Below are 24512 nucleotides of genomic sequence, written 5' to 3'. Positions count from 1 at the left end.
CAGAAATTGAAAGTTCACTTGCATTCCTTGCCGAGGCTGGTCAGCCCTTTGCCCAAAGAAGTACTCTACATGTACCTGGCTGTCTCTAATCATGCGTTAAGCGCTGTTCTCCTTGGTGAAAGAGACGGCTGTCAGCTCCCGGTCTACTTTGTCAGTCATGTACTGAAAAATGCCGAGTTGAGGTATCCCTTAGTGGAGAAATTTGGTCTTGCACTCTTCATGGCTGTTAAAAAATTGAAGCCCTACTTTTTGGCACATGCAGTCGTCGTGTATACAGACCAACCTATCAAGCGGCCATTGACCATCATGGAGTCGTCATGCCGAATGATCAAATGGGCCATAGAAATACAGAGCCTCGAAGTTACTTTCGAGCTTAGAAAAGCAGTGAAGGGGCAAGCCTTTGCTGACTTTATTGTTGAGATGACTCGTCCTCCTGACTCTCAAGTTCCAGACCAAGTCTGGAAGGTATATGTGGATGGAAGCTCTACTTCAAATGGTTGTGGAGCAGGCGTCATATGTCAGTCGCCAGAGGGCGACAGGTACGAGTATGCTCTACGCTTCAGTTTTCAGGCCTCAAACAATGAGGCAGAATATGAAGCTTTACTAGCCGGAATCCGCATGTGCAAGGCGGCAGGAGCAAGAAAAATAGACGCCTGCTCCGATTCACGATTGATAGTGAGTCAGTACAATGGCGAATACGAAGCAACCCATCCGGCCATGATCAAGTATTTACAGGCGGTCCGACAAGCAGTCGGCTCCCTTGAGGATTTCCATCTGACCCAAGTGCCGAGATCAGAAAACAACCAGGCGGATGCACTTTCAAAATTAGCATCATCCGCCTCCTGTGATACTCCTCGAATTGTTTTTTGGGAAGTAATGGTTAGGAGAAGCATTGAGGAAGAACCTATTGCAATCCTAGACAGAAGCTCAACCTAGATGGATCCAATCAGGGCATATCTGACAAATGGTACCCTGCCGGATGATCATCAACAGGCGGCAGCACTGAAAAAACGAGCATCCAGTTTTGAAATAATAAAGGGAGAACTTCACAAAAGGGGGTACCTTCAACCCTTCTTAAAGTGTGTTACTCCAGAAAAGGGACAAGAGATTCTAGACGATCTTCACTCTAGTTACTGTGCTTCTCATATAGGCGGTAGGACGCTTGCTCAACGGGCAAGGCGGCAGGGCTACTTTTGGCCTACTTTAGAAGCAGATGCAATGGAGATGGTGAAAAAATGTGACAAGTGCCAAAGGTTTGGCAAACTAATTCACCGTCCGGCTACTGACCTCACTACCATTCATAGCCCACTACCGTTTGCTAAGTGGGGCATGGATATTCTGGGTCCATATACGCCTGCTACAGGCGGAAGGAGGTACATACTTGTTGCCGTCGACTACTTCACTAAATGGGTAGAGGCGGAGGCTGTAAAGGGAATCAAGATGAAGGATGTAATTTCATTCATTTGGAAAAATGTCATCACTCGGTTCGGGGTTCCCATGTCTATGGTTTTTGATAATGGTCCCAAATTTGAGACGCCTGTTCTCAAAAGCTGGTTGGGTGACTAAGGAATTGCACACCACTTTGCATCTGTCGGCCGTCCACAAGCAAACGGCCAGGTAGAAGCCTTTAATAAAATCATCTCAGACGGTCTCAAGAAAAAGATTGAACGAGCAGGCGGCCTATGGGCGGATGAATTACCACATGTTCTCTGGGCCATTAGGACGACTGAAAAAGGGGCGACTGGAGAAACTCCATTCCTCCTAACTTATGGTGCGGAAGCTGTTCTCCCAATAGAACACTACGAGCCGACTCTTCGAGTAATGCTATATGACGAAGAGGTAAACTGGGAAGCCATGCGCCTGGCATTAGACTCACTTCCTGAAAAGAGGGGCAATGCTGTCTTGCGCCATGAAATTTACCGCCTGAGAATGACTAGATCATACAACAAAAAAGTACACAGGCGTCCACTCAAAGTGGAGGACTTTGTACTTAGAAAAATGGAAGCAGTTGGTAGGGCTAATGAGTCTAGCAAACTAACTCCCAACTGGGAAGGACCCTACCGAATCTGTGAAGAGGTCAGGGACGGTACCTACCGTCTGGGAACACCAGACGGACAACCGTTGCCTCGAACTTGGAATGTAGATAATCTTAAGAAATATTTCTTTTGAATGATGTAAATAATCAAGGGCTACTTAATAAAAGTTTGCACTTAATATTCAATTTTGTACTAAGAGAGGCACGCCTACTAACAAACAGTCGGCTACTCTCCATGTTTAATTTTTATTCTTACTTAAGAGGGGCATGTCGTCTGTACCTTTACAGTCGGCTACTCTCCATTGAGTGTTTTACTCTATCTTCAGAGGGGCATGCCGTCTGTACCTTTACAGTCGGCTACTCTCCATTGAATATTTTTCTCTATCACCATAGGGGCATGCCGTCTGGACATAAAGTCGGCTACTCTCCATAGAAGAGGGCCGACTGGTTCCAAACACACAGCCACCCCCCTTATACTTAGCTAAAAAAGATTAGGGCCTGGCCGACCCTGTGCCTAAACAGGCGGCTACCCTCCTCTTACTTAGCACCTACGTTCACCAAGAACTAACCAAGGAGACAAGCCGAAATGATCAGACCAGGCGCCAAGCCAACTGATCCAATCTTAAAAACTAATACGACCTGTCCCAACATCATAGCAGGCGTCCGGCGGCATCCCTCCAGATGAAATTCGTCGCAGAGAGCAGCTCCCTTTTGGGTGGAACATTGCTCTATAAACTAATTACACGGCACCTATACGACTGTCCCCAAGGGCAACCACGTAGCCGTTTTTGAGACAAGGATAACTCTATCACTAACCAAACCAGTGGTAGCAGTTGACATCTGAGTCAGATGAGCGCCTGTATTACTTAGGATAAATGCAGGGGGTACCTCTTGAGTTAAAAGCCAACAAACATTGGCGAATCAAAAGGATCAGCTGGCCTCCGCCGCCTGGTACCTTTACTACTCAAGCAGGAGTGACAGCGACTGAGTAACACCAAAGTTAACTCATAGTCACTCTCTCAAACTTAGTATGGAGCCTAAAAGGTATGAGTCGTCCGCCTGTTTTTAGCAAACAGGGGCTCTCAACCACTACTCCTGCTAGGTTAACAACTTATGAGTTAAAAGCCAACAAACATTGGCGAATAAAGGGGAACAACCGGTATCCACCACTTGATACCTCTACTACTCAGTTACTTGGCGACTAGGTAACAACCATGTTTACTTGGTCAAACCACTTTCCTACTTGGTTAATTTTACAAATGACAGGACCGCCTGCCTAAAGGGGATCCAGTCTTTAAAATGGTTCGAATACCAATTGGATAAATGGCCTACTGATCGTCTAGCCTGGAAACAGACAACCAGCCGTCCAGGGGCATAGGCGGCGTGACTAACTATCCGTACCTATCTGCAACTATCGGCCATGTAAAACAGTCGGTATAGTGTACAATTAGATATCAGAATATTCAATACTTAAACAAATTTGAAGCAAAACAAAAAATTCATTAAAAAGAAGCCGGTCATCAAAGCCCGGTAAAATATTCAGAGCCCCGGCCCCCTGGCCGGGTAAATACAAACAAATGGCACGCAGGCCATGGAAAGAAGACATAAAGCTTAAGAAGGGGGCAGGTCTTCAATATTAGCAGCTGCCGCCCGGTCAGCACTCTTCTTGCTGGACTCGGCTTCAGCTGCATCCTTCTTTGATGCATTACCCCCAAGCGGCACAAGCGCCACTATCGGCTGCTCCTCCTCCAACGCTTCCTCCAACGCCTCTTCCTCAGCAGCCGCCAGGATCTCTTGATTATATGTATCAGAACACTGGCGGTACGTTTTTTCCCATGAGGCAAAGTCGGCATTGGGGAAGAGGCGGCCCCAAGTCATGCGCTGGATTTTAGCAGAGTCTTCCATCATCTCCCGGACCAGCTCTTTCTTTTCTTGCTCGGCCTTTTCCGAGAGCTCCTGAGTAAGACTCTTCTCCTGGGTCACCAGGCGTACCTTTACGCTCGCCAAGGATTTCTCCAAGGTTTCGTATGAGGACATCTTTTGGCGAAGAGGTCTCAGCTCGGCCTTGAGGTTGTTGATGGTCGCCTCCAGCTCGCTATTCCTCTTCTAGGCCGCCTCTAACTGAGCCCGGATAGCGGCGGTAGCCTGCGCCTGATAATAAAGAATATCAATGGTCAGAACTTCATTTTGGGCAATTTGAAACATTGCCTTATCACAGTCAGAGGCGGCCATAGCTTTTGCAGCCTTTACCTCTTTGTTCTTCCGGTCAAGCGGCTTGCGAAGGCCGTTCACTCGGAGCAGGGCCTAAGTAAAAAGGGAACAGGCGTCAGTTTCCAAACAAAAAAGAAAACGGGCGTCCTGGAATTCAAATACTAAAAAATATGCTAAGTATACCTCAACAAGGACCCCTGCAATCCTGTCTAGGTCAAGGGTGCCGACACCCCTGATCGCCTCCCTTTCAGCTGGAGGAACGGCCTTGATCATAGACTTGGCCACCTCGACCAAGTCAGGCTCCTGAGGGTCGGCTGCATCAAGCATAAACAAACGGATTAGACCTAGTAAAAAAGGGAGCAAGTCTAAAATTTACAAGGACAACTTCATACTTCTAGGCGGCCCAGCTGGAGTTTTAGAAGAAGTGGTCGGCTGTTTCTCAGCCGTCGCATGTTTCCTGGCAGAACCAGGAGAGCTCGCAACAGTCGTCCTCCGGGCCTTAGGGTCCGGCTGTTGGGAAGAAGAAGCTCTTGGAGCGCCCGTCTAAAAAAAAAAAAAGAGTCAGTATATGCATAAACACAACTCCAAAAAAAAGGGTGAAAGGTTCGAAGTCCACCAAGGGTGCCCCCTTGTTGGGGGAGTCGGTTGAAGACTTTTGCATGATGGAGGCCCGCAACATGGCCGCCGCAGTCTTGGAGGCGGTAATTTTGCTCATAGCGTCCGCTGCAAAAACAAATAGCAAAGTTAATAAAAGTCATAACAAGAAATGCATGGAACAACAGAGTATTCGACAGACCGGCTACCTCTTGAGCACCGACTACTGAGGCCACAGGCGGCCAAAAAGTACTCGTCGTAGAGCCATTTGAAGCTCGGGACGCAGTGCAGGGGTACTTGCTCTCGTACCCTGAAGTAGAGTTCACCTTCGACTCTACTTTGAAGAGTCCTTTATTTAGGATCTCTTTCTTAGCCTTGGGGGGAACAGGCGGCATGCTGCGGCCGCCTGCAAGAAGGGGCGGATTCCTGTTCCACCTGTTGAAGCGCTTGTTCAGCTCTGTGTCTGAACTCTCAATGATGAGGAAGGTGCTCCGCCAGTCCTTTCATTTGTTTGCTTTACCTCTCGTCATGAGGTAGCCCCTGTGGCTCGTCAATTGATATCAGCCGGTACCGCCTGTCGTAGGGGTCCGGCTGAGGTAGTTCATGTGGGCGAAAGCCTCGAAGCTCGGCTCCACCCCGTGCAGTTCGCACCCGGCCACATAGCCGAGTACGTTGACCCAGGAGTTCGGGGCTAACTGCCATAACCCCAACTCATACCCATCCAAGATCCGCTGAACAGCCGGATGTAGTGGGAAGCGCAGCCCAGCCTTGATGGCCGCCTCGTAGCAGCCAAAGCAGGCGCTATCATAACTGGTACCAGCCGGCCAGACGACTGTGTCTTCTGGATCCGGCACAAACACTAAAAAGCCGGGGCCCATTGTGTGGTTTGCGATAAAGCTCTCCACTTTCTCTTGCATGGCCGTGATCCGGCCCCGAGGTACCGTGCAGTAGTAGGGGGTATTTTGCTCTCGGTGAGAGGCGGATGGCTCCGCCCAATCGTCCCCCTTCTCAACTGCGTGAGAAAGCCTCGCCTCTTGCAGGCGACTGTTTTTCTCTTCTGTGTCCAGAGAAGCATGGCCAGAAGAGCTAGACTCGGAATCGTCCTCTGACGAGTCCGAAGAGGACGACTCCTCCCCTCTCCCGGAGGGGCCCGCCTCCTCTCCTTTAAAAGGAGCAGGAGAGAATGTAGAATTGTCAACTGTAAAATGGGAAGGGGTCACTTTGACTCCTCCCTCAGAACTGCCGGCTTTCAAGCCGCTTTGTTTCACTTCCACATCTGGCGCCTGGTTAGATGTCTCACTAATCGGCACCCTGTGGGAGGAGCCGTCTGAGTTTGAGATCCTGGCAGTCTTTTTTGTTCTGGCCATCATGCTCCGCATAGACACAGATATAGTCGGACTTTGTATAAAGGGCAAAGATGGGTCCAGAAAAGGGCAGGCGGCACTCCTAGTCCTAGATTCAGCTGTCCCCGGTGACCGGCTGATCACTAACCTAGGTCGTGTCGTGTGCTTCCGTGGTGCCATTTCAAAAAAAGAATAAAGTAAAGAGAAAATTAAGAGTAAGAGAACCGACGGTTACCTGAACGAGTGACGATTGATGAAGTTCTGAAAATCCTTTGAAGTCGGCTTGTCAGAGCAGGCGGTAGGCAAAAAGGGTCCAAAATGTCAGAGCAAGTTCAGGGGTCCGAATGTTCTCTCACAAAGTTTTCAAGTGTGAAAATGACCGAAGTCAACACTCCTTTATATAGGCGAAGTGAGAAGGCGAAGGGTCACTTCCAGAATTCAAAATTTTGGCCGGAGAATCTCTCGGCCTCTCGCCGACTGACACCTGTAGCAGGCCGTCGCCTGTTACAGGGCGATACCTGTCACAGGTAACACGTGACCCGTCACGTGCCACCTATGAGGGGCAAATGATTAGGGGATTTTGCTCCCACCAATCGGAATGCGCCACGTGGGCCAATCAGGTCCTGCCAAGTGTCCCCCGGTTGGAACTGTCAGGGCTTGCCACGTGGCACACGCTTATTCGTCCACCTTGGACCTATTATGTCATGACACGTAGCATACTCCATGCCTAATGGAGAAACCGGCCACCCAGGCCCAACTTCCGAGGGAAGCCCAATCATCCCTAGGTTAACCTAAACCTAGGATTGACACGTTTCCCAAGGTTATAAATACCTCCCTTAAATCCTCATTAAGGGAGATTACATGCTGATCACGCTAAAAAAGCAGATTACATACATTAAACACTCTCACCTAGAGAGACCCAATCACTTTAATTTCCGCATTAATTACTCCTTAATCAGGTACTAACTTGACCGTCGGAGGCGGAGCTCCCACGACCAGGAGTCCCCGTTGTTTTGCAGGTACAGGCGTCCGGTTCTAGTCTCGGAATTGTAACTCTCCCGCAGGACATCAGAAAATCCCGAAACAAAAGGTACTCATCGCTGGGTTTTGGTTTTTTAGGAAGACACGATCAGGTGTCTACAATGATACCCTTTTGTTTTCTTCTTAATTACTAGTGATATTTTCTTCGCTGTCATGTATTGATTGAAAAAGCTAGTGAATTTTTGAAAGAAAAAAAAAATAAAAAATAAAAAATAAAAACCTAGCTTAGTGGATTAGTATGTTGTCTTTTGAAGTAGCTAGAATATTATTGCACCTCAAATATTCAAACCTTTTAAAGTTGACTGGTTGAAATATCTCTTTTATTTGTTTCTAAATTATGAAATTTATTTTTGTCCTTTCTTTCTTGGCGTGTAAGTATAGAGGACATGTATATCTCCTCCACATATACAACTTGGCTGACATGTTTTATATGTATACTTGATGCCTACGGCTATGTGCTATTAGTTATACACCCAATTTGTGATTGAACAAAGGAAGGGCAGTTTTTGTTACTTGGCATTTGTTTGTATAGCTTGGTTAAACTGTCTACTTATACATTATCTTCTACAAAATTCTTTGGATATTAAATAATGTAATCATGACTCTACTATGGTTTAGGTAGTCTAATTGACGTAGTTTTAACTTCTTCGCTTGCTGTGACCTTTTCCTGGTATATCATGTATCGAAGAGAGTGATGTGCTAGTGCTACTAATGACAATACTCTTGACTTTAATTGTTAAGCTTTGATTTGTAGGAATTTTGGGCTTCTATATCCTTTTAAGTGACTCATATTGTTCAACAGAGCCATAATATATATTAATACATAAATTTGAATAAGTATTGTTCTTGAATTATGTCGGTGAGGTAGTTTAATGTAGTGTGAGTAAAGGTTTGGGTTCAAATGTTTATATACATTAGCCTACTAGCTCAATGGGTAAAGCATTGTGCAAATGCACAAAAGATGTGGGTTCGAACCCGCATAGGTTCATTTGTAGAATATAGGAAAAACATAGAACATAATAAAAAAAATTTAAACATAAGTAGAAAAATTTTAAAATATAGGAAATAATTTAAATCATAAGCAGAAAAAATATAGAACATATGTAAAAAAAATTCAAAATATAGGAAAAAAAAACTTTAGAACATAAGAAAAAAAAATTAAAACATAGAAAAAGTTAGAACATAAGCAGAAAAAAAATTTGAATCGACGTAATTTGTTGAGTTTCAAAGATTTACGTCTAAATGGAATGGAAACTATAAATGCAAATAAGGAGTGTATGTATCTCGTCAAAAGAAAATCTGGCAATAACGAGATTCTTGAAAAATTAGAAGCATACTCCTTAGGATTATATTTTACTTATATCATTCCAATTGAAACATATCTGATGTCTAACCACAAGGTAGACGACCAGGAAATATTTAATACGTAGTATATGGCATGACCGCTTGCGCCATCCTGGAAAAAGCATGATGATAAAGATCATTAAAAGTTCAACTAGACATTGTTAAATAAAATACGGATTCCACAATCAAATGAACTTCACTATAAAAAGCTAAGCTTGTCCACTTGGCAAACATATCATTAACCTTTAAAAGGTAAACTTGAAGGTGAAAATATTGCATTCCTCGAAAGAATACAAGGAGACTTTTGCGGGCCAATACACCCAACATGTGGATCGTTTAGATTTTTTCTCGTGTTAGTTGATGCTTCAACACGTTGTCAACAAGTTAGTCTCCTCTCTACCGAGAATGTTGCATTTGCAAAACTTCTTGCGCAAATCACGTGCTTAAGGGCACAATTCCTGGATTATCAGATCAAGAAGATTAGACTAGATGATGTCGGAGAATTTACATCTCGAGCATTTAATGACGATTGTACGTCAATTGTAATAGACGTGGAACACCTAGTAGCCTATGTTCACACACAAAATGGCCTCGTAGAGCATTCATAAAAAGATTACAATTAGTTGCTAGGCCATTACTCATGAAATCAAAACTCCCATCTTCTGCATGGGGACATGCAATAATACATGATGTGGCTTTACTACGACTAAGACCGAGCGCAACGCATGAGTTATCTCCAATGCGGCCAATAGTTAGAAAGGAACCTAGCCTGGCACATTTAAGAACATTCGGATGTGTAGTCTATGTTCTGGTGTTCCCATAGCACCGCCCCAACTTACTAAAATGGGCCCACAAAGAAGGTTGGGAATCTATGTTGGCTACGAATCACCTTCCATTATACAATATCTCTCGAACCACTGACTGGTGATCTTTTCACAGCTTGAATTGTTGACTGTCACTTTAATGAGACAGTCTTCCCAACATTAGGAGGAGATAAATAGGGCCCATGTTGGAAATAAATATCATGGAATACCCAAATTTTATCATACCTTGATCCAAGGTCAAATGCGTGCGAACAAGAAGTGCAAAAAATAATACATATGCTAAACATCGCAAATCAATTGCCAGACGCATATACTGATACAAAAGAAAGGTATAAGAACAACCAAATTTGTCCATGTGTTTTCATCAAAAGGACTAAAAATGATTTTGTTATAATAGCGGTGTATGTTAATGATTTAAACATCATAGGGGCACTTAACGAAATAGAAGAAATTGCTAAATATATGATGAAATAATTTGAAATAAAAGACCTTGGAAGAACAAAATTTTGTCTCGGATTACAAATTGAACATCTAAGAGATGGTATCTTTATTCATCAATCCAATTATGCTGAGAAAGTATTAAAAAGGTTTTTCATGGGCAAAACAGACCATTGAGGTCACCAATGATTGTTAGTTTTCTAAACATTAAAGATGATCCATTTCGACCTCGAGAAGAGGGTGAAGATGTACCTGGTCCAGCGGTGCCATACCTAAGTGCAATAGGAGATGTGATGTACCTGACCATTAACACCAGGCAAGACATTGCATTCTCAATGAACTTTTTAGCAAGGTATAGCTCTAAACCTACAAGCATACACTACAATGGAGTGAAACACCCACTGCGCTATATATGCGGAACAATCGATTTAGGCTCTTCTATCCAAGAAACGGAAATCCTACTCTCGTATGCTGATGCAGGCTACTTATCATATGCTGTAAAATCCAAATCACAAACAGGTTATCTTTTTAGCTTATGACAATATAACAATCTCTTGGAAGTCACCAAGCAGACACTAACAACGACTTCATCAAACCAAGTTGAATTGATTGCCCTATATGAAGTTAGTAGGGAATGTATCCGATTGCGTTACTTTACCCAACAACTACTCGAAAGCGGCATCAAACCAATCGAATAAGGCCCAACTACAATTTTTGAAGATAACACTGCTTGCATTACACAAATCAAAGGAGGCTATATCAAAGGAGATAAAACGAAACACATCGACCCCAAGTTTTTCTCTACTCATGATTTGGAGAAGGAAGGAAAGATTGATGTCAAGCAAATCCAGTCATGTAACAACTTAGCTGATTTGTTCACAAAGGCATTACCACCTAGCAAATTTCAAGAACTTGTGCATATGACCGGCATGCGTCGTCTTTGTGATCTGGGTTAAATTGAAGGGGAGCCCTATATGCGTTGTACTCCTTTTCATTCGTCCTAGTTTTTATCCCACAGGATTTTTCTTGGCAAGGTTTAATGAGGCAGATAAACATATAGGTGCAATAACGGTAATATTTGTTTTTACCTAATGTAAAATTTAGGCAGGATTCATCCTATAGAAATCTGTTTAAGGGGGAGTATTGTAATACGCATCGTATACGTAATATGAACGGATTAAGAATACCGCCAAATATCACCGCTAAACTTTCCCATGCTGAATAAATATTGCCGCTCAGAATCTCATGCTCGATTAGACATTTCACTGCATATTTGATATATCGAGCAAATAATGTTCATGCATAATCCTTTGATCCAGTATCTAAAGCTTTTTTTTTTTTTGATATCTTTGAAATACTTTGTTGTAAAACAGCAACATTATTGTTTTAGTTAATATGACATGAAAAAAATACGTACAGTAATTAATACAATTATTATTATTATCTTAATCTTAAAAAAACCTGCAAAAAAGTAGTCTCTCTTTTTACGCACCAAGAAGCTTTGTTCGTGCTTCTCTCTCTTCCTCTCCTCATTTCCTGGTTGGATCGCTTCGTCGATTAATCAATTGTTACTTTGCCACTTCAATTACCCCCTTCAATTTTTGCTGCTTCAGATAAGGTACGAGTTTTTTGCAATTTCTTCATTTCGCCAAAATTTTAGGGTTTTGTCATTCAATTGAGTTTAGATCTGAGGAATTTTGTTTGTAGAATTAATTTCTAAGACTCCAATTTTGGCTCGTTTGATTTTGTATTTTTGGCGAACATGATTGGAATTTCCATGTGAAAAATTGGGGATTTTTTGGGGGGTTCAGGTGATGGTGATGATTTGTTATTGAAATGGAGGGAAGAAATCGTAGTGGGCGTCATTCGGGTGGTGTGGTGAAGAATAGGAGCTCCTCAGGTTGTTTGATAATTAAGAAAAAGACTGATGGGGTTAGTGGGGTGGGATCTTCGAAAAGCCGAAAGCTCCATGAATCAAAGAAAGAGAAGAAGAGACCTAAGTTGAATGTTAGTGAGCCAGAGTCGAGTGATGAAGAGTTTTCGGAATTCTATCCGAGGCGAGGGGTGAGTGGGGTGAATCAAGTTAGTGGGGGTGGTTCACTTCTTTATGATGATAATGATTTCGATGAGGAGACGGGTTTTGGTAGTAATGGGTTGATGAGGGGGGCAGGGCCGAAACGAAGTAAACTTGATGTTTATGACTTTGATGAGTATGATGATTTGAGTGATGTTGAAATGATGAGGATGAGGCATTATTATGACCGAGGAATCGGCGGTGAGGAGAGAAGGTTTATGGGTGCGATGCCAGGGATGAATAATAGTAGTGGGTTGGATTTTGATAGTGGGTCGAGTAAGGGTGATATTATTTATAAGAGAAGGAATTCATTCCATGGCGGTTCCAGTAGTGAAAAGATTAGTGTGGGTGATGTTTATTCTGGTAAGAGAGGATTTGAAATGAGAAATGAGCTTCCTGTTTCATTGGGGAAAGAGAAACTTGGTGGGTCTGATGAAGCTATTAGACTACAGGGCAAGAACGGCGTACTTAAAGTGAGGGTCAAGCATAAGGAGGAGATTAGTGAACAATTTTCACAAAAGTATACACATGTCAAAGGAAATAATGTAGCTCTTAGGTCTCAAGAACTAGCTGCAAAGAACATTGCCATCCGCACTTCACCATATACAGATAAAATTCTGCCCAAAAAGCCAATTGCAGCAAATAGGCTGGACAAAAATCAACGGAGAAAGCGGAAACCAGCTGAGAGCAGTGAGGAGAGTGATGAAGAAGCCAAGGATAATGACTCTTCTCCAAAGATGCAAATTGAAAGTATGCAAGTTAAGCGGTCCATGAAAAGAGGGAGGAGTGGTGGAAGTATGCAGTCACCTCAAAGTGCTCAGCCAATCAAGCTGAAGGAAGGGAAAGTCAAGCGTGGCAGTGGCACAGAGAAGCAGTTGTTACGTGAGAAAATACGGAACATGCTTCTTACTGCAGGCTGGACAATAGATTATAGACCTAGGCGGGGAAGAGACTACTTTGATGCGGTTTATGTTAACCCTACTGGTACAGCTTACTGGTCAATCATAAAAGCTTATGATGCACTACAAAAGCAACTCGAGGAAGAAGGGAGTAGCATTAAAGCTGGTGATGACTGCTCTTCGTTTGCTCCGATATCGGAGAATGTATTGAGTAAACTGACGAGGCAAACCCGAAAGAAGATTGAGAAGGAGTTGAAAAGGAAGAAAAGAGAGGAAGCAGGGAGTAAAGTAAAGAAAGAATTTACCAGTGGTAGCTTCGAAGAAGATGAGTCAGATACTGACAGTGGAGGCAGTGGCAGACGAGACGACAAGTTGAGTTCATTCATGAAACGCAGTGGTAAATCCCTGAAAGGTGCATCGAAAGAATCCTATAGGGGTAAAAGCAATTCAAATAGTAAGATGCAGGATAGGGGTGAAAAATTCATTCATGCAAGGAAGAGTAAAAAGATTGGCAGGTGTACGTTGCTAGTTCGTAATTCTGGGAAGGGGGTGAATTCTCAGAGTGATGGCTTCATTCCATACACTGGAAAACGTAATTTGTTGTCCTGGTTGATTGATTCTGGAACTGTGAATCTGAGTGAGAAGGTGCATTACATGAACCGTAGATGCACACGAGTCATGCTCGAGGGTTGGATCACAAGAGAAGGAGTTCATTGTGGCTGTTGTAGTAAAATTCTTACTGTTTCTAAGTTTGAGATTCATGCAGCAAGCAAACTTCGCCAGCCATACCAAAACATATATTTAAGCTCTGGGGCTTCCCTGATGCAGTGCCAGGTTGATGCATGGAACAGACAGGAGGAGTCTCTACGTAATGGCTTTAATAAGATAGATGTTAATGGGGATGATCCTAATGATGACACCTGTGCCATTTGTTGTGATGGTGGGAATTTGATTTGTTGTGACAGCTGTCCATCAACATTTCATCAGAACTGCTTAGGCATCGAGGTGAGCTACTGCATTGCTTAATGTTTAAATTTATTCAGGATAAGATTTTAACCTATGGAAGCATTGTCATTAGGCTTCTTTGTAATATTTATTATGTTACCTCTCCAAACTGGTGTTAAAATTGCATGATAAGCTATGTTTAAGCGAAAAGAATTTTAGCTGTTAAATTTGAAGGGTGATTTTTGTAAAATATATATATATATATATATATATATATATATATATATATTTTCAGCATGTGTCCAACATTACTTTGTGCTCTAATGGCTTATGTAGACCAAGTTTTACAACTAATTGTTCAGAGGCTATGATGAGATGAAGAAAACAATTCAGGAATTGAGGTGGCGGAAGGGGTTTGGAACTTGGTCACGTTGTAACCTCCATTTACATTGGATAATTGTTATTCATTTAATCATTATTATTTCCCAAGGGATGGGGAGGTTGTTTGATTTTGAGGGGTTGGACTGTTGGTGCTTTGTCAGATCTTCATTGATTGATAAATTCTGTTCAATTAAGGACTCCATTTGCTTTCTGAACCTTATGCATTTCTTTCATATCTAAGCATATGGTTACTTAGTTTCATTGTTAAATTTTATATATTTTTTAAGACAATATAATGGTGGGTATATCACATAAGCAGCTCATCTCTTATGAAAATGCACTTTTCTTGTAGAAGCTTCCCCCTGGTGATTGGCACTGCCCACATTGTTCCTGCAAATTCTGTGGCGTTGCAGACATGAGTTTCAGTAAGGAAAATGACAAAAGACAGGATGCAGTGCTCACTTGCAGTTTATGTGAGGGAAAATGTAAGTTACCTTTTCTCACGTTTCTCTATTAGTGAAATCAATTAATCGTCCTATGAGCTTCTGGTCCCAGACCAACAATTCATTTTTATTTTATTTTTTTAAAGTTTTTAAATTTTTTTTAATATAACTATTTATATTCTCTAGATCATTGCTCCTGTGCGGAGGACTTTGATGATACTTCTAATTACTTGAACCGCCCTCCTTTTTGTGGGAAGACATGCCAAGAGGTATTTTTTTTTAATTTTTTTTTTAATTTTTTTTTTAATGCTGTCCTTTTGTGCCTATGCTGGTGTATGTCTATTGGTACAATTTTCTCTTTCTTAAAATATTCATTCATTCATTATTTTCCAGGAGAATTTTAAGATTGGGAATTTGGAACTTATATTGTTCTATGATTGACCATATGTTGACTTAGAGTTAGAAAGAGGTGCCTTATTCTCGTTGGTTGACGGGTGATATTTATTTTATGCCTGCTTCTGTTATCATGATTTTGCATCATGTACAAACAATTCTCCTTTTTTTAAAATCATATATATTTTACATATCCATTACGTCCTTTTTTTTTTTTTTTTTTTTTTTTAATAATTGCAACACTTCTCTTTTCACGCTTCTTGGTGCGTTACTTCAATCATTAATATCTTTAATTATCAATATGCAAAAATTATACACATTCGATATTAATATAGTACAAATCAAGACACATGAGTGTAATTTTTGTTAGCTATAAATCATTAAAGCTAGTCAAAGTGAAGGAAATGAATAGTGTAAAAGTCAAATTATTGCTAGTACTCCCTTCGTCTCACAATACAGAGCCTGTATTCCTTTTTGGGTAAACCAAAATACAAAGCCTATTTTTAATTAAAGGTAGTACTTTTTGAGAATATTACTTGTTGAGAAAAAGTCTTAGTAACACTCTTTTTGATGAGTTGTCATCTTTTTTTTCTTTCTCTTTATGTACTAATGATATCTTTTGACATCAATTTCCAACACTTTCTCTTTCCCTCTCTTCAATAATTCCCAACTACCTTTTCTTTCTATCTCTCTCTCTAACCCCTACATGTACAAATGTACTCTCAATCATTAATTTTAAGAATATACAAAAAAACCCAAATAGGCTTTGTATTGTGTGACAGAGGAGTATTGTGTGATTTGGTGTCATGTATTCCTTGATAAAATGTGGTCCAAATGAGGGTAGCATCCTATTTTTTTATTAGTGTGTCAGGGACTGTATACATTTGTTGCGGAATTAAGAATACCATCTGAGAAAATGCACAATGTGTCTTTTATATTGGAGTGTACTTTTGCTTGGTAACAGACCTGTTGAGAAAAAGGTTTAGTGCAGCTCTGCATGCAAGGAAATTAGTCTTGCTTTCCTTCCCTACGTGTTCACAAGTTGCAAACATTTAATATTTGGTTTGCTATATGAAAAGCATTATGTTTTCATCATTTAAGTTGTTAACTTATTTCTGGGTCTTTGTCAATTGGACAGCTTTCTGAGCATTTTCAAAAGCTTCTTGGGGTCAAACATGAATTGGAAGCTGGATTGTGTTGGTCTCTTATTCATCGGACAGATCTAGATTCTGACACCTCTGTTCGAGGCTATCCACAGAGGGTGGAATGGAATTCGAAGTTGGCTGTTGCTCTTAATGTTATGGATGAATGTTTTTTGCCAATAGTTGACAGGAGAAGTGGGATTAATATGATTCACAGTGTTCTCTACAACAGTGGGTAAGAACAAAGAGTTATTGTGCTTGAGTTTTAGCTGCATCTGTATTTTTGTATTTGCATTTCCCTTTAAGTTATGTGCCTTTTTGCTATAAAGATCCCAAGTCTAATCTCCTTGTGTACTCTCTTAAGTTGTCTTGTTATGATGTATGCTAACAGCAGTGTATCCTTTCTTCAAATTAAAGCCCTGATTGATTTTATTTTGCTATCTCCTACTCACAATTCTGATAGTCAATATCTTTCATTGCTTATTACTCCCTCACCAAATTAGTTGCAACACTTTTAGGCATTATAATCATCTTATGTTTTTTTTTGCAGTAGTTGACACTCTTTTTTTTTTTAATCTATTTTTTTAAAAGTAGTTGGTGGGAAATTTAATATTACTTTTCGAGGATGTGCATGAGGTTGTCCCAAAGTAAGTAAGAGAAATAATAAAGAAATTGAGGATTCATGCTTTTTATAGAAGTATTGCTAGTAATTTAGGACTAATTTGAAATAGAAGTGATGTGAGTAATTCGGGATAACTCCCACTATTACGAAATGGTATTGGGAGAACAAGTGTTAGAGATAGTGGGGAATTGTTAATTGCGGAAATATAGTGAAAAAGTAAATGTGATTTGAGATAATGGATAATTTATTTACTTTTTGATATTGAGGTTTGAGAGAAAGAGTAGATGTGATAGGTGATAGTAGGTAAATTAATCTATGAGATAAAAAAAAAAGATGTTTTTCTGAAAGTGTGCAACCATTTTTAGGACGAAGGGAGTATAAATATTTGACATCTTGAGAAATGAGAAAACATTTGGAGATAAGTAATTGAATGGTTGGCAAGATTCTTCAAAAAGATTTTTGGAAATAATAAGATGACATTAGCGTGGTGGAAATGTACCCTAATTCATTTGTATATGAATGAAGGTGACATATGTGACAAGTGCCAACTATCAAGAAATCAAGTATTCAAGATAATGAGTCACATACTCGCATTATAATACTATGGGATCAAGTGATTGAACAAAGGTGAAGGAGAAGTGTGAAGATCAACTCGTAGGTACTAATTTGCTTCATGTTTGAAAGATTAACTATTGAGACCATTTATTGTATGAGACAACCAATAGAGCTAAGTAGAGAACTACCATGATAAGAGGAAGAGTTAACTTGTCTTTCATTGGTTTGGAGAAAGCATATGATAAGGTAAAAAGGGATATTTTTTTGGTGGCTTTAAGAAGGAAAGACATCTCGCTATTTTGTATTGATATAATGATATCATTAATGGTATGTATGGGAGAGATGCACAACTCTTTCGACTACTATGGTTCGAGTACAATAAGGTTTTTATTATTATTTTTTTTTTTAATTTTTTTTATTATTTTTTTTTCTTTCCATATTGGCTTATCGTTTATCTTTTTACCAAAGTCATGGACAAATTGACGAGCTCAATTCAAGATGATATACCACACTCATAACATACCATAATGTATGGTGTTTGCTAATGATATCTTGTTGATATTATGTTAGATGAGACCAAAAAAAAAAAAAGGTGTGGAAGTTAGTGATTTAGAAAAAGACTTTGAAATCTCAAGGCATTAAGTTGAGTTAAAATAAGATAGTGTACCTAGAAAGTCAATTTAACGGAGTTACTCATGTTGGATGGGAGGTTTATCCCAAGGTTATGGTTTTCTCTGCTATTTTGGATATACCACCCAAATGGGGATTGGATAAAGATGTTGCTCATAATTGGAGGAGTGCTAAGAGCATGCCATATCTTGTTAAAGGGAAATTCTATCATTTGGCAATTATACCTGTAGTATTTGGGGCGGAATGTTGGCTTTGAACATTGTCATGCTCTTAAGATGAATGTGGCGAAATGCGTATGCCTAGTTGGATGCATGGACGGGGTATGAGATTATTAGGAATATAGTAGGGTTTTTAATATTACACTATTGAGAATAGGATGAAGGAGATCAAATGATGCACTGGTTATGAGGCTCAAAGGGTGGCAAAGTGATGAGATTGTGAGGGGTAGGGAAGACCTTTAAAAACTTGGAAACAGGTGATTGAGAGTAATATAAATCGATGGGATTGAGGAAAATATGGCATTGGATGACGGATACAACATAATAGAGGAAAAGTAATATACATCTCTTTACTTTTCTTGTTTAACTTTTCACGGATGGTTCCTTGTGATGATTCATTTAGCTGATGGGCCTAAGGATTTGTTGTTGAAAAAAACCATCAAACCTAATCTACAAGATGCTAGAGATAGTTTGGTCCAAACAATCAGACACCTTGAGGGTGGGTGGATGATAATGCAATCCCACCCTCATTTTTCCCCTAGTGGGATTTGAGTTCAAAGGAGATGAAAAGATATGGTCAAAATTTTTCTAACTTCAACCTCAAAATAGCGAACATGATGTGTACTTGTGGGCAGAGAAAATTATATTTTTACATTAAGTTCAAAGTTGATCCATGTCTTCAGTAGAATCCTGGTTCATGTATTGCCCTTCTCTGCATAATATTGGCATGCTAGGAGTTTTCTGTTGCAGTAGATTCTGGAAGAGCTCATGTATTTGTTGATTGAGCATTGGTCAAAGAAACATAATAGGAAAATGAGTCCTTTGAAGGCTTTCATTGTGTAATATTTTCATGCTTTGTATCATGGACACTTCTATGAATATATGGTGACATTTTCATTTTACTCACTAGAGTGCTTTCTTACCATCTATTGCCTTTAAGAATAGGAAGAGACCCAACCAATTGACAGAAATGTAGGATATTTAATTCCCCTTTCCCAGTAAGTTAGGTGGGAGCTGGACTGATTAAGTTGACAGCAACGGTGTGTGGAATTGCAAATGTATCCTCGTCTCCCATCCACTCTGCAATCTGTTTTCAGATTCACTGTCTGCACTCTGCACCTGGCTTTCTGAGGCAGTGAAACTCTTGGATCAATTTCTGAAATAAGCCTGTGTATTGAGCTATTGATCATCTCAAGTTCACGTGCTTTGTTAATAACATGGAAATTTGTTGCTTTTCTTTGATGGATCTGTTGTGATACATTGGTAGAGTACAATCTACAATAGCGTATATTTTTGTATTTGAGCTTCAGTTATATTTGTTCGAAAGAAATATCGCGTAATATACTAGCAAGTTGTCAAAATCGGAGTACCGAGGCTAACTGCTTTTTCCATTATGCAGGTCAAATATCACTAGACTTGATTACAGTGGCTTTTACACTGCTATTCTGGAGAAGGGTGATGAGATTATAGCTGCAGCTTCTATCAGGTATAGTGCTGCAAAATTTCATGGTGGTAACTGTTTATTGTTTGCTATTTTATATTAATAAGTGGTTCTGGATGGTAAGCGAATATCCTTGTATTTGATGTTAGAGCCATAATGCTCATCGTGATTCTCATAGTGGTTCTCGATGTGATTGAGATTGTAACTGAAGATCCCAATTCTGACAAGAATTGAGGTTATTTTCTCAATTGCAGTCAACAAGGGGCACAAAAGTTGCAATTTTGTGTTTGGTTTAACTTCCTAAGCCTACGATAGCCAAGCTCATGTTCAGTTTGGAAGGCTCGTGTTTTATATGAATCTCAGTAGAATAAGAAAGCTATGTCTTATATAAACCAGTACAAGTCATACTGATGAGGCCTCAAAGTATTAGCAAAAATTAAAGTAGGAATGTTTTTATTTGGAAGAATATTGAGGTTATAACTTATTACGGCCTACTTAGGCTATTAGCTGAGCTGCTCTTGTAATTTGTAGGCTCTGCAAGCTTGACCCTATCCCTAATTGTGAGTTGTAATTGGTGAAGGACTGAGCTTCTTTGATCATTCTATTTTCTTTGCTTTGGATCTCTTTCATATTGCTCCGGCTTCATTAAATCCACAAGAACTCTTTCTTAATTCCTCAAGATTTCTTCATTATAATAAATATGTGTAACATTCCTTTTGAAAGAGCTTTCAAGTTTGCAAATTGAGACAAATAACTATGGTATAAATAAAAATCTGAGCTCCCTGCCTTTGGCTTAGTTTGAAAATTCTTGGATGGTCTGAACAGAAATTGATTTGGGGTCTTCTGCTAACATGAATTGTCATAAGGTACCGTCCGAACAAGAAACAATTGCATAACAGATAATCGATTGAATAAAAGTTTGAAAAAAAAGGTTTGTAAAGTGAGAGCCAGAAAGAGTATACAAATTGAATTTGAGAGAGATTTAAAAGAGTGGTAAGGAGATAAAAAGGAGAGGAGAAACATGTGAGTAGAAAACATATAGGTTTGAGAAAACTTTAGCAAAGGAAATAAGTAAAGTTTGCGAAAACACGAGTTGATTAAATAATAAATTTAAATAATTACTAAAATGCTAAATCGTCAATCATCAAGAATCCGACTTGTTGATGCTCGTATATATGGAGACCTCATTATTACCATTTATTCTTCAATCCTTATCTGCCTGTTGTGTTGGCCAATGCAGAGTTTGACTGTGATTAACTTCTGCACTATGACTCCTTTATGCATGCTAGATTCTGTATGCTAATGTCATATTTTGTCTGTCTTCTCATCTGGATTACTTCCATTACTAAATTTGATATTTCTTTCTGCCTGAGATTACATCTATGGGTTTTATTTGCTCAGGTTACGGAGTACACAGTTTGCTGAGATGCCATTCATTGGAACTCGTCACATTTATAGGCGTCAAGGGATGTGCCGTCGACTTTTCTCAGCCATTGAGTCGGTATGGCTGCAAATTTCCCGCTCAATGTATTCTTAAAATTTCATGTTTTATGTGGAAAATCCTGCAATTTCCATCCAAAGGGTATATAACAATAAGGTCGGCAAGCATTACATTAATGTTCATGGAATATTTCCATCTTTGCCGGTGAGATGTGTACTTTTTTCAAGTTTGTACCTGAGTGATTCCATATAGTGTCTGTGTTATTACATGCAGCAAGTTGCTTGCTTCCCACCCACAGGGTGGTAATCTTATTGAGTTCGCGCAAGGATTTTCAAAATTGCAGAGCCATGATGATTCTTGATCATTTAGTTACTGTCAATGAATGGAATTGATATCTGAGGTGTGCTTGCTTATTGTTGAACTTGGAATCTCTGCAAATTGACTTTTGAGCAAATGCCTGGTTACTTCAGCTTCTGAGATTTTATTGTTTGTTGATACACTCCCATACGACTTCTTGATTGCAAGATGCATTGACATTTTTTTTGTAGTACATGCTATCTACATTTGTAATGATGAGGTTTTTTCTTCCATGTCCCAGGCTCTCCGTTCACTTAAAGTTAAGAAACTGCTAATTCCTGCTATCTCCGAGTTGATGGATACCTGGACTACTGTTTTTGGTTTCAGTACTCTTGAGGAATCAGATAAGCAAATCATGAAGACAGGAAACATGTTGGTGTTTCCAGGAACTGATATGCTCCAAAAGAAGCTATTGGGTCAAGACATCAGTAATAGAGACTTAGCAGGTAAACACTTGTTTGAAAGGTGATTTGAATAGTCTTGTACACTGCTTCATTGAGTTTTAATAAATGATGCATAATTTTGTAGTGGCAGGGGCACATTCATTTGAAACTGACCAGAATGCCTCAGTCATGCCTGGTTTAGGAAAGAGATCTGATCTTTACTCCCCTCCCGAGCTTTGTACTGCTGCGGCAGAACCAGAGAAAGAAGAGATGAAAAACATACCTGTTACTGATTTTGGTTATCATGATGCCATTTGCACAGACGATAAATTCATGCATAGTGCTCATGCAGAATGCTGTGACAAAGTTAATCCTTTGCCAACTGAAAATGAGGAGATAAAAGAAAATTCTGCTACTACTAGCTCAGAACTGCAGCTGGATACCAAGCTCAACGAGTCTGTCGGTGATGAGAAGGATCACATTTCTGCTGGTGCAAATGTAGAGGTTGCTACTCCATGTGATTCCAATGACAATAAGCCTTCATCGCATACTGCTTCTGTAGCTGTTTTCAATGAAGCTGAGCCACTAGTTTCAAATGAAGGAATCTTAGAAACTACATGCTCTGAACAGCTGCTGGACACAAAGCTCAATGAGTCCATTGGTGATGTGAATGATCATATTTCTGCAGATGCAAGTGCAGCAACTGCCGCCCCACATGGTTCCTGTAAGCCTTTCCTAGAAACTGATTCTGCAGCTTTGCCTGTGTCAGGTGAAGTTAAGCCACTAGTTTCAGATGAGGGAATTTTGGGGTCTACAGCCACTGGAAAGCAGTTGGATAACAAATTCTATGAGTCTGCTGGTGATGTGAAATTACCTGTAGATGCAAGTGAGGAAAGTTTTTTGGATGATTCCACTGTAAGCCATTATGTAGGGGTATCTGCTGACTGTAAATTGACACAGGGAGCCAACATGGGTGTTGCTGAATCACGGTCACCACCTGCAAATGGTAAATTAGCTGTTACTTCTGATAATGATCTGATAATTGAGTTTCAAAGTAGTGATAATGAATACCAGAGGGATGAGGTTTTATTTTCCGAAACTGAATCTGTTGCTCATGGGAAAGATCACTCTTTATCAGAAGAACCTCATATTGATGTTTTAATGGATAAACCTATGATAGAACCCACAGCTGAAGATATTATTCGTCATCCTCCAGATGTTCAAACAAATGACTTTCATGTAGTCCCAGAGGAAAATGATGTTTGTTCTGGTTCACAATCCTTGCATCATACTGATCTAGATGCAGCTCATGAACCCAAGATCCATGTTTCTGGCTACACAGCTGCTTACGAGAATGCTCACTCTTTTTCGGAAGCATCTCGTGTTGATGTTGTAATGGAAAAACTAATGATAGACCCTATAGCTGAAGATAATATATTCCATCGTCCAGAAGTTCAAGCAAATGATGCTCATATAGTCCCTGCTGAAGCTGATGGTTGTTCTGACTCAAAATCCTTGCATGTTTCCAATAATAATGATTTAGATGCAGCTCATGAACCAAAAATCCATGTTTTTGGAAATTCTGCTGTTAATGGAAAAGATCTCTCTTCATCAGAAGCATCTCATGTTGATGTTGTAATGGAAAAACCTATGATAGAACCTCCTGAAGATAATGTTTCTCATCCTCCAGAAGTTGAAGTAGATGATGCTCTCCCAGCTGAAATTGATGTTTGCTCTGTTTCACAATCCTTAAATGTATCTGACAATATCAATCAAGATCCAGTGCATGAGATCCGTTTTTCTACAAATGTTATGGAATGTAGTCAGAGCATAGAAGCAATGCCTGTTGATGACAGGGCATGCAAATCTCCACAACACGAAGGTCTTAGTACCAGTCCAATAGAGAAGCCTGGGATGGCTGAGCAGCCAACTTTAGAAGGTGAGGTGCAGCATTTGGAAGTTGCTAATATCCAACCAATGGGTAATTTTCCTTGTGAAGTTTCTGTCAATGCTGCTGATGTAAACACAATTAGTAGTGAGGATCCTCCTCTTGTTTCAGATGATGGCAGCATTGGAGTTACGGGCTTGTTGTGCGTCTCTGAGTTCCATGATCAAGGTATTATGTAAATTAGACATCAGATGATAACAGTGGAGACAGGAGTCACCTGTGCTAGAAAAGCATTGAGGTGAGCTTGACATATCGTAGATTGGGCACATGTTGATGCTTAGTTTGCTCCATGTGAACTGTGGATGAAAGTTTGGGAAAAGTTCTGGAATCTGACGACTTTCCATCATTTTCAACGTGGTTGGGGTGTCGTTAATCAACTGGTCTTGAATTCCTTAGTCCACTTGGTTTGGTTATGATATTCTGAACCACTTGGCTGTGCCGCTGAACAACTCAATGTGGCTATGATTTTTCTACATAGAGGGTTCTGTATTCTGGCCCTTAATTAATCAGAGGTTGATCCTGTAAGGTAAGATAGCTAGTCCATATGAGTGCTACAAAATTTTGGAGATGGAGCTTCAGCACGGAATTTTGTCCGTGAACCCAATGTAACGTTGTGTTGATGTGTATAAATTGGCGTATAGATCAAGGGCAGGCTTTATTATATACTCATTATCATGTGTAATTTATGCCGGTTCATCGCATGACAGCAGTTGCTGCTGTTTATTCGTAATGTTAAATTTGATTATGAATTATCATCAATTGATGAAATTAACCGGTAACATGATATACCAATATTCTGAATTTTCAGAA

General features: G+C 40.1%; 1 protein-coding gene across 4 annotated transcripts; it reads left to right on the top strand.

Moving 5' to 3' along the window:
• Window positions 1–11244: 11244 nt before the first annotated feature.
• On the top strand, window positions 11245–24481 carry LOC110684883. Of its 4 annotated transcripts, XM_021861330.1 has the most exons (9): window positions 11246–11448; window positions 11642–13808; window positions 14482–14614; window positions 14759–14841; window positions 16104–16342; window positions 19532–19618; window positions 20975–21074; window positions 21613–21817; window positions 21900–24481. In XM_021861330.1, the coding sequence occupies exons 2-9, from the start codon at window positions 11667–11669 to the stop codon at window positions 23879–23881; spliced, it is 4971 nt and encodes a 1656-aa protein (XP_021717022.1). In that variant the 5' UTR covers window positions 11246–11448; window positions 11642–11666; the 3' UTR covers window positions 23882–24481. The 4 variants fall into 4 exon arrangements, with proteins under 4 accessions (XP_021717029.1, XP_021717032.1, XP_021717022.1 ...); XM_021861337.1 differs by having other exon boundaries at window positions 11245–13808; window positions 14485–14614; XM_021861340.1 differs by having other exon boundaries at window positions 11245–13808; window positions 21906–24481.
• The last annotated feature ends 31 nt before the right edge of the window (window positions 24482–24512 follow it).

The sequence above is a fragment of the Chenopodium quinoa genome, unplaced genomic scaffold, assembly GCF_001683475.1.
Source record: "Chenopodium quinoa cultivar QQ74 unplaced genomic scaffold, ASM168347v1, whole genome shotgun sequence".
NCBI classification, from domain to species: Eukaryota; Viridiplantae; Streptophyta; class Magnoliopsida; order Caryophyllales; family Amaranthaceae; genus Chenopodium; species Chenopodium quinoa.
Note: the sequence above shows the minus strand (reverse complement) of the source record. Positions and strands in the feature narration are given on the sequence as shown.